At 58.9% G+C, this 10,905-nt stretch overlaps 1 protein-coding gene and 1 pseudogene across 1 annotated transcript in view; one reads left to right on the forward strand and one right to left on the reverse strand.

Annotated features, from left to right (window-relative positions):
* The window catches only part of DUSP7 (dual specificity phosphatase 7), a 6,960-nt gene extending 6,203 nt beyond the window's left edge, over nt 1-757 (reverse strand). Inside the window, exon 1 of the mRNA XM_004715260.2 lies at nt 655-757. Coding sequence (XP_004715317.1) covers nt 655-757 — 103 coding nt within the window. The remainder of the gene's footprint in view (nt 1-654) is intronic.
* A 3,647-nt stretch (nt 758-4,404) lies between these two features.
* LOC101643457 lies at nt 4,405-4,926 on the forward strand (annotated as a pseudogene).
* Nucleotides 4,927-10,905: the final 5,979 nt, after the last annotated feature.

The raw sequence follows: 10,905 nt of genomic DNA on the forward strand, positions 1-10,905 counted from the left end.
GCCAGCCAGCCCCATTCATTCATTCATTCACCGATTCATTCATTCCGTCAGCGAGCTCATTCAATAAACGGCCGTCGAACTCCTACTAAGGGCCAGGCTCTGCTAGGCGGTCACCGGTTCCCGTGACCGCATCGTGTCCACGCCGGCCACAAACCCCGAGACCTGGAGAAAGGGCTCTCACCCCTCCAGGGGATCGGCACCTGAGCGAGCGGCTGCCGCCCCTGTCGGCGCACATTGGTGGGGGTGAAGTCTGGGAAGGGAGCGCGGGCTCTTTAAGGAAGCTTCCCACGCCAAGTGGTGACAGGCGCCGAGTGAAGTGCCACGTGACTTTTCCTCTGCGACGGGTGGGAGAGGATGCGCTTCTTTGTAATTGGCGTTCCTGCGCCTACCGTCTTCTCAAACGACCAATCCACTCCCGCGGTGGGCGGGCGCACGCCGCGTAGATGGCCAATCGCGGCTCAGGGGACGGTGAGTGAGGAGGCGGGGCCAGCCGCCGGCTCCACCCCGTGCGGGAAGTGGGCGGGGCCTCCACGGACGCCGTGTTTGGGCTCGGGCAGGCGGGGCGGAGGAGGTGAATGGAGCCGCAGGTAGCGCTGGAACAAAGCGCTGGTCACCGGCGGCGCGCGTGCGCAGGACCTGCTGCGCTTTCCCCACCGAGCCGGGGTAGATTTCCCGGCGAGTGGGGTGGGGGATCCCGTTGCTGGACCGTGAGGTTCACCTGGTCAGTTTGCTGCCCGCATGGGGTGTCACACGTCATTGGGGCTCCCCCGCCCCCAGCGAGTTAGCTCTGACCCATCAAGCACAGAGGCAGAGGGCGTTGGGGGAGGTTGGGGAACCTTAGCTGGTGACAAGATTCGCAAAAGGCCCCTGGCACCTGGAAGAGTTGAGTATTCAGCTAATAACCGCTTCCACCCGAAAGGTTTTTATCCCAAGCCATGAAACTGTGCCCCAAAGGAGCGGGGGCCTCTTTTCCCCAAGACAGACCACAGAAGTCCCGCCAAAAAAAGGTCCATGGTCTGGATAACGGGATGTCCAGAGAGGGCTCTGCCCAGGGTCACCCAGAGAGGGTTCTGCCCAGGGTCACCGCCCTGGGGGCTATGAACAGAAATTCTTCCCTGGGCTCCCAGAGCCCAGGGGAGAATTTCCGGGTCCTGAGGCCCAGGTTCTGCCGTGCTGCTTGCTGGCCCTGGGAGTCCTCGGGTGGCAGAGAAAGTTAAGCCCTGGGCTATGGAACCCATTCTCAGACAGGCACCCCGCAGAGCAGGCCTGGCCAGTCCCCAGCCTTGACCACGTGGAGCTGGTCCCTCTGCTGGTGACTAAGGCCAGCTGTTTGCTGACCTGTGTGCCCTGCGGGCCTCTGTTTCCCCACTGCAGCAGAGGCTCATCTGGACCAAACCCAGCCCATCCATCACAGAAATCCACTCAGCCGGGAAGGCAGCTTCTCGGATAGCAGGCCCTTGGCCAGCAGCCCAGGAGCATTTGTCAGGGACAGAAGCCTCAGACACACAGGCCCAGAGTCAGGCAAGAAGCTGCCAGACCTGGCCCTGCACAGACCTGCCTGCACCTGTGGTCCCTTCCTCCAGGATACAGGGGAGGGGGTGACTAAGCAACGGGTATCCCGGGCAGAACCAGAGTCAGGGGTGGGGGGCGGGGGCTCAGGGTCAAAGGCATTCCTCCTCAGCAAGAATGAGGCCCTTCCCTCACCTGCAGCCCCCTGGCAGGTGCCCAGTCTCCAGGTTCCCCACAGGGTAAGGTAGGGTGACCGGAAGGGAAGCCCCCAGGACAGATCTGAGCAAATCCACCAGAGCCCAAGACAGGAAGAGCTGGTCTCAGGTGGGGTTGAGTTTGCGTGCACTTCTCCAGGGCTACACCTCTCTCTCTAACCTGCCAGGATTAATAGCCCCCGCCACACACACACACATTTGGACCCCACCCTCCAGATCCTGGTCTAGGCTTCTGAGACCCCAGCCTCCCTTTTTGCTCTGGTCACTCTCAGTGATTGTTCCACATACCACCCACCCCCTGCCCCCTCTGGAGGCCCCACGGCAACCCCCTCTTCCCCCTCCTGTCCCTATCCCACCTCAGAAAACCACCACCTCCACTCCCTCAGGTGGGGTGCCAGGCTAGAGCCCCGCAGGCAAATTAGGATCGGCCTTCCCTCTCTGCCCACATCCAGCCCAAGAATCCCACAGGGAAGGAGGCTTCCTGGCAGAACCGTTTGCTGTTTCTCTGGGAGAAGCGGCTGGGCACGCCTGGCACACGCATAGCCACAAGGGCAGCAGAAGCAACTTGGAAATGGTCTCCACACTCGTGCACGCAGCTGCACGCAGCTGCGCAGACACAGAGCCGTGAGCAGGGGCAGACATGCATCACACGCATTCAGCTACAGGCTCACAGCGAGACCCACCTCTGGGCTCTTGTCACTTCCAACGGGGGCGTCCAGACCCAGGTACCCCCAGAGAGGTTGTTATCAGGTTGGTGGGACCCACACTCCTCTCCCCCACTGGTTCTCCAGTCGAGGCCCAGTGGGCTCACCTTGACCCACTGGATGCTGCTGGGAGCTGGGCAGTGACAAGTTCTAGGACAAGAGGCAGGCCACCACCCCTGCTTCTTAACCCTGGGGGCTGCCAGGGCCTGGTCAATAGTGGAATGCAGGGGAAGCTGTTGCCCAGGGCAGCTCTGGCACTAGGCGCTGCCTGCCCAGGTGTGCAGGGCAGAAGGGGTGAGGAGCAAGCAGCCCTAGCAGGAGAGCGGGTCCTGCCCAGGAAAGTTGGAGAACAAGCCGGGGCAGGACTGAAGGAAGCCTGGGAGATCTGGGGAATTCCCAGGCTCTAGGAGAAGACAGTTGGGAAAGGGAAGGAGAGAGAGGCCAGGCCTCAGTGGGAGTCTCTCCCTCCCTCGCTCCCCTCCACCCTGGGTCAGGGTGTGCAGGCAATGAAGATGGGACTCAGGTTCACACCTACCTCCCCATGTGGACTCTCCTGTAGCCACTCACCCACTCGGGACCTTTCCTACCTACATCCCAGACCGCTGGCGCCTGCCTGAGGATGGGAAATAGAGGACTCACTTTCACTGCTCCCCCTTGCTTGGTCCCAGGCAGGCAGTGCTAATCAATCACAGCACGTTTTTCTGGCTGAGCCATCCCATGGCTTTAAAACCCCACCATGCAAGTGCCTGTGAACAGATGAATGGACAAAGTGTGGTCCATATGTACAATGGAATAGTATTCACCCTTAAAGAGAAATAAGGAGCCCCGATGACCTAGTGGTTATGCATTGGGCTGCCACCCACAAGGTCAGCAGTTCAAAACCCCCAGCTGCTCCACAGGAGAAAGACAGGCCTTTCTACTCCCATAAAGATAGGGATATAGGTCTATGTACTGTATGTTAATACCAAGGTAGCAGATGGACATTGGGCCTCGACTCAAGTCCTCCCTCAACTCAAGAACACTTTGTTCTAATAACCTGGCACTCTGCGATGCTCACCTTCCTGACACAATTGCTAAAGACAAAGCAGGTGCATAAGCAAATGTAGTGACAAAAGCTGATGGTGCCCGGCTATCAAAAGATATAGTGTCTGGGGACTTAAAGGCTTGAAGTTAAACAAGCGGCCATTTAGCAGGGAAGCAACAAAGCCCACGTGGAAGAAGCCTGTGTGATCACAAGGTGTTGATGGGATCAGGCATCAGAAGACCCCAAACAATCATATCAATGTCAACAAGGGGGGCTGGAGTGGAGACCCAAAGCCCGTCTGTAGACAACTGGACATCCCTTCACAGAAGGGTCACAAGGAAGGGACAAGCTAGCCAAGGTGCAGTATAGCACCCACAAAACATACAACATTCCTCTAGTTCTTTAATGCTCTCCACCCCCCCCCATCCCCCATCATGACCCCAGTTCTACCTTACAAATCCGGCTAGACCAGAGCATGTATCATGGTACAGATAAGAGCTCTCAACACACAGAATCCAGGACAGATAAATCCCTCAGGAACAATAATGGGAGTAGCGATACCATGGAGTTAGGGGGAGGGAGGGGCTGAAGGGGGAGAAAGAGGAAACCAATCACAATGATCAATGTGTAACACTCCCCCAGGGGAACGAACAGCAGAAACGTGGGTGGAGGGAGACAGCAGACAGCATAATATAGGAAAATAATAACAATGTTTCATTTATCAAGGGGTCACGAGGGTGGAGGAGTGGAGCTGATACCAAGGGCTCAAGTAGAAAGAAAATGTTTTTAAAATGATGAAGGCGCTAAGCGAGTGAGGGGGCCCTGAAACCTGGGGGTGGTCGCGGTCCCCGCCTGTGGCTCTATGGGGGTGCAGAAAGTGTGTTCTGGTGCACTGAGCACTTTGGGGAAGGGAGAGAGGCTTGGAGCTAATGGAGTGAGACTAGCACCATAGATGCCCGCTTTGAATGTGGAGGTCCACCGTTTATGGCAACAACAAAAAACGTTTTATTGTGACTACTGCGATACTTACCTCACCCATGACTCTCCATCTGTGAGGAAGACACAGTGCAGTGGGAGGAAACACAAAGCGAATGTGAAAGTCTGCTATCAGAAACGGATGGAAGAGCAGGCTCAGAGCCGGATGGACAAAACAACGACTGCATTTCAACCAGGAAAGATACCTCCGACCCCTTCTCTGCTCCTCCTCCAGCAGGGGCGATGATCCCGCCTCCCCCCAGTCTCCCGGGTCCTCCTCGCCCTGGATGTGATGCCGGCACCCCACATGGGGGGACCACCCATGATGCCAATGATGGGCCCTCCTCCTCCTGGAATGATGCCAGTGGGACCCGCTCCTGGAATGAGGCCACCCATGGGTGGCCACATGCCAATGAGGCCTGGGCCCCCAATGATGCGGCCCCCAGCCCGTCCTACGATGGTGCCCACTCGGCCAGGAATGACTCCACCAGACAGATAAGGGCAGAGCACAGCCTCTTTGTATCGCTTCCTCTTCCTCGAACCCCTTCACCCGGAGACCTGGTGCCACGACTCTGGATGTTTTCCAACAGCACAACATGGAAGACCTGCTCCCCCTTTCTCTCAAAAAGGGAATCGTTTTTGGGGTGGAGTAGTGGACAAAAAGCAGAACAAAATGATTTTTGTTTGTGACACGTGAAAATGAAATTAACTTTTAGTTTAAAAAAATGATGAAGGCAACAGATGTACAAATGTGGTTGACACAATTTATGGTTGTGAGAGCCCCCAGTGAAAATGATGTAGATATTAAAAAAAGAGAGCATTACAGTCTCGGATGCCACCCTGTCCTGTAGGGTCCTGTGAGTCAGCCTTGACCCAACGACAGTGCTTTTTAAAAAGGGAAATAAAGTCCTGACACGTGCCGCAACACGGATGAACCTGGAAAACATGCCAAGTGAACCAATTCAGACCCATTCAGGACAAATATTCCCACTCTTAGGAAAGACCTGGAAGAGGCAAATGCATGGAAGCCAAGGTCATTAGTGCTTGCAGGGCCTAGAGGGTGGACAGAAAGGGGCGGGTCTGGGGTAAGCCTGCAGGAGTGGGGAATCCAAGGCCCACAAAATCCCCAACTCTAGCTCCCCTCCCCTCCTCCCCAGAGAGCAGCAGTCCCAGCGTCACCCCAGGGGCGAGTGGATTAAATGTCTGACCAGGGTGGGCTGTGAGTGATGTTATCAGTGTCCAAATGGGCCTTGACCACCCCCACCCCATCCCCCCCCCACCCCACCCCCACCCCGCCAAAAAAAAAGAAGATTCCTCATTGCTGGCTGACAGGTCCTGCGTTTCTCTTCGGGGTGCAAGACTCTTAGAAGAACTGCTGATGGCATCAACCCGACCCAAACACCCAATTCTGACTCATGGCGACCCTACAGGACAGGGCGAACCGCCCCTGGGGCAGGCAGCCTCTTCTTTCCTTACGGGAGTAGAAAGCCAGCCTCATCTTTCCGACTCTTTGTTTTGCTTTTCCTTCCGACTCTTTACGGGAGCAGACAGCCTCGTCTTTCTCCCCTGGAGTGGCTGGTGGTTTCAAACTCCTGACCCCATGGTCAAAGCCCAATGCGTAACTGCTCCACCACCAGGGATCCTGCTGATTGAGAGTACAAGGTGATTAATGTAATTAATGTCCCGGAATGACACAGCTGAAAATAACAAGTTGTTGTTGTAGATACTAAAACCCAAACAAAACACCTCATTGCCATCAAGTGGATGGTGGCTCGTAGCGACCCTCTGGGATAGAACAAACCTGCCCCTTTGGGCATCTGAGACTCTCCATCTTTATGGGAGCAGAAAGCCTCCTCTTTCTCCCGAGGAGCATCTGGTGGATTTGAACTCTCACCTTTGAGGTCGGCTGCTCTCGGTGGGTAGCCCACTCCACGCCCACCCACCCCTGCCGCAGGGAAGACCAGGCACTTGGCAGCAGTAGAGAAAACCTGTCAGGCCCCCAGCTGTGCCACCTCCGCCCCCTCACTCTCCAGCCCACCCCAACTCGACCTGCCGCAGCCTGCCTGCTCCAGGCCCCACCCTCTAAAGTCCCCCGTCTGCCCAGTGAGGGAGCCCTGGTGTCACAGTGGTTAGTTATGGCTGCTGACCACGGTCAGCAGTTTGGAAACACCAGCCACTCCGTGGGAGAAAGACCAGGCTTTCTGCTCCCGTACACACCACAGGGCAGTTCCCCCCTGCCCGCAGTCAGAATCGCCTCGAGGGAGTGAGGTCTCGTCTTTGTTTGGACCACTAAGGGAGGGGACCCTGGACAGGCTAGCATCTCGCATCCGCTCCCAGGCCCCTCATTACACAAGCCTGGCGATCGGCTTCGGAAAAGTGACTACCATTCCCCTGGGCGCATCCACTCCAAGATCAACTTGTAGGAAAGGCTGGGGCCTGGGTGGAGCAGGTCTGACTGGGGGGACCTCACGACGTGACTTCACCTAGGTGAGCCCCCACCCTGTCACCGCTGGGAGTGAAGCCCCAGGGGGCGGCCCCACCCTCCATTCCCAGCTCTCCCAGGGGGAGCCAGGGGAGCCGGGGGTCTGCCAGGCTGGTCAACCTGGGCAGGGGGTGTTCCAAGGCCTGCCCAGGGCTTCACTGGGCCGGGTTCAGGGGGCCTGGCTCTGCTGCTTCACGGTGGACTCTGGCCCCCATGCCCCCACCTCCCTTGCAGCATCCTCCGCTGGGTCCCGGCCCTGGGGAGGTGGGCAGAGCGGGGCGTGTCTGTCCCTGCTACAGACAGGGAAGCTGAGGCCCAGGAAGGGAAGGGTCTCACCCCAGGGCCTGACTTGAGCCCCAGCCAGTTACTCACCTACCTACCAGCCAGGTGAGTCACAGGTGTGTGTGTGTGTGTGGTGGGGGGCAGGCAGGAAACACATAAACACGGGCAGGTGGGAGGGAAGTCTGGGAGGAGGCCGGGTACATCCCCTGGGGCTCCCACCCACAGGCTCCTGTAGGCTCGCTGGGTAAGCCCCGCTCCCCTCTGGGAAAGGCACCGACCCATTTGACAGATGAGGCAACTGAGGCCCATGCTCATGATCAAAGTGTGGCAGGGCTGAGAGCCAGGGTGCCTTTGTTCCCCCTGTCCCCTCCCCCGAGTTCCTGGCTGGTTCACATTGCACCAGAAACTAGATAACTAGGCTCTTGTAGGCTCGAGCAGGGTCCACAGGGTGCCCCTCGCTCTCCCAGCTCTGGGGGAACCATGAGGTGGGGGTGGGGGTGTTGGTGGGAAGCAGACCCCATAGGTAAGACAGGCTACACCCTTCCCACAGAACACCTGTTACCAAACAGCCTCTTGCTCCCAGGGCAGACATAGCTAATCTATCCCTGGTCCCAGAATCAGAAATCCTCTACCCTGTGCTGCTTAAGTGCCCTCTGTCACCATGTCCCCTCTCCTGCCTTCCTCCTGGCCCTCTCACCGCCACCTCCCGGCCTCCTCCCAGCCCTTGCAGTGCACCCCGACACACAGCAGCTGCAGGCACCAGCAAGAGTGTGAGTGGAAGCCCTCCTTACCCCCATGCTCCTGAGCCTGAAAGAGGGCTGGGCCAGGCTGGGTGGGGAGCCCTGACTCAGCTGGGAGGCCCATCTGCTGATGCTGAGATCACCTCTCAGGGACTCAGGTAGCCAATCAGCACCCGGGGGAACCAGGTGGGCTGGGTGGAATTTCCTTGGGCCTCAGGCGGGGGACACTCATTCCCATGTCAGTTCTGACTCAGGGGGACCGGGTTGGGGGGAGCTGCGTGCCGCCCAGACGAACGCTTTTTTGAAAGACCATTTTGTTGGGGTTCTTGCAGGTCTTATAACAAACCACACATCCATTGGATCAAGTACATCTGTACACAGGTTGCCATCGTCATTTTCTAAACATTTACTTTCTACTTGAGCCCTTAGTATCAGCTCCTCTTCTCCCCCCTTCTTTCCCCACCCTCCCACCCTCATGAACCCTTGATAAATTATCGTTAGTGTTATTTTCATACCTTATACTGACCACTGTCTCCCTTCAACCACGTTTCTGCTGTTTGTCCCCCTTGGAGTTGGGGTGGTGGTGGTGGTGGTGGTGGTGTGTGTGTGTGTCTAACTCTTCACAGGAGCTGACAGACCTGTGTGTGTGTGTGTGTGAGTGAGTGTGTGTGTGTGTGTCTAACTCCTCACAGGAGCCGACAGCCTCATCTGGCTCCTGAGGAGCGACTGGTGGTTTCCAACCACTGACCTTTCAGTGAGAAGCCAGGATTGTAACCACTGGGCCACCAGGGAGAGGGAGAGGGGTAGAGCCCTTTCAACTCCCCAGCACCTTCTCCCTAGGCTGCGGGCCGGCTCGAGACAGCAGAAGCTGGGTTTGGGGGAGCAGGAGTCCCTGGGCCCGGTCTACACTGGCCGCCATGCCCCTCGTGGCCTCCTTCTCGACGCTCTGAGCCCTGGAGGCTGTCTCTGGCAGGAGGGGGTGGGGAGCAGGTTGGGGGAGAGGGTGGAGTGGCTGGGCTCTGTCTGCCAAACCAGACTGCTGCCTTTGAATCCGGACAGCGGCACTGACTGGCTCCTGGAACCTAACCCGCCTAACCTTAAGGCTGGGAAGGTGGAGGAGGCCGGGAATTCCCAGGGCACACCTGGTGGCAGATGTGCCAGAGGCCTGGGCTGGGTCAGCCTCAGGTGGGCCAAGGGGCGGGTGCTAGTCTCTCTGTAGCTGCCAGGCCTAATTGCCTCATTAGATCCACCGCTGCCTGGGCCTGCCCGGTCCCCTCTCCACAGCCCAACGCAGCCCTGGTTTTGGGGGTCCCTCCTTGGAGGCAGTGACCCGTGAGCGTGACCGTGGTCTGGGAACCACCAGGCTGGCCTGACTCAGGCACAGGGCTGCTGGCTTGAGGCTTCACAGCCCAGCCCCGTCTGTCCAGGTTCATGGCTGTTCCCAGGTGGGTGGACCCTGGGGGTGACATCAGGAAACAGCCTGGGAGACTCCCCTTCCTGGCCTGGACCTGCCTGGCTCCACCCCTGTAATGGAGCATGTGCCCCAACACTGCAAAGACTAGCACTCCGGCTCCTCCGCCCCCCGAGAGAACAGAGGAACTGTCCTTGGGATGGACGCTGACACTTGGGGTTCGAGTGGGACCCTTGAGGAAGACACGTGGATCAGACGCCAGTTCTCCCTGCTCCCCCCTCGCTGTTCACCTCGCTGCCCTTAGCCATGCATAGCTGCACCCCAACTGCAGACAGGACCACCCGACCAGGGCCCCAGAGAAGTCTGCAGCCCAGGGCTGAAGCTGTGGGGTGAAGCGGGGGCTGGTGGGGTGGGGTACGAGGTAGAGCCCTGTCCAGAATTGCCAGGCCTGGCCTGAGCACTGAGGCCAGGGCTTGGCTGGGTCAGGGCCTGAGGCACCTCGGAGGATGGGCCACAGGCCGCCCCATGGAGGATCGGAGCAACATGGTTCTGACGCCCCTGCAGAAGCACTCATTAGGGCGTCCCCGGCCCTTGGCCTCAAATCTCCATCTGTAAACTGGGGGCGCTCCCACCCCACCTCCCAGCAGGTGGCAAACTCTACATTGAAACATAAGGGGAGGGAGGGGGTTCCTCTGCCCCAAGGGACTAGGCAGTGTGGCCACCCCCACACTCTGAGCAACAGAGCTGCCTGGTCCACGCTTGTCAGACGGTGCCAAGTATCCGCTGCCAGGTCTCAGGCAGGGTGTGATAGGACAGCCCTGGGTGGCCCTCAGAGCTGGCCATCAGCTCACCAAGGGGCCAGTGTGCCCAATGGGCGGGGGGTGAGTTGGGTTGGGTGAGCCAGACGGAGACCCAGTTCCAATGCCAACTACTACCTGCCCGCCTTGTGACCTCAGGATGCCCCTCTTGGCCATCCTTCACCCCGACGGCGGGCTTGGAGGCCGGAGACCCAGACCCCCGCCCAGGACTCCTTGTGTCAGGACAGTGGGCAGAGGCCCAGGAGGCAGGCCATCTCCCTCAAGGGCAGTTTTCTGGAACCAGCAGAGACCTGGGAGTTGCCTATGCTGCTGCTGGGGACGGTGGGAAGAGCTGGCCTCTGAGCAGAGAGGCTGACCAACAGGGAGGGCGGTGGAGACAGAGCCCAGAGCCAGGGGCTGTGGATGTCCCCGTGGGGTAGAGCATGGGGCCTCCCTACCCATGGGCTTCCTTGTGCAGGGCCCATCCCAGGGAGCAAGTCCCTGCTCACCCACCTGCGCACCTCCTGTGAGGAAGAGGGACCAGGCTGGCCAGAGAAAAGCCCTGGGCCAGCTCTAGTGCGGCCTCCCCTCCAAGCCTTGGCCAGTCCAGCCTCCTCTTCAGCGCCCCCCACCCCCTTTCAATTCTCCGCCTTTGTGCGGACCAGCGGGTGTAGGCCCTCAGAGCGGGCGCCTTTCCCCTCGGGAGGCCCTGGCCCAGCCCTTCTCCTGAGGGATCGTCCTAGCATCTTCCAAGGGGGCCTCCAGG

This window comes from Echinops telfairi, unplaced genomic scaffold (assembly GCF_000313985.2).
Source record: "Echinops telfairi isolate 266 unplaced genomic scaffold, ASM31398v2 ScPeMD7_7420;HRSCAF=8458, whole genome shotgun sequence".
NCBI classification, from domain to species: Eukaryota; Metazoa; Chordata; class Mammalia; order Afrosoricida; family Tenrecidae; genus Echinops; species Echinops telfairi.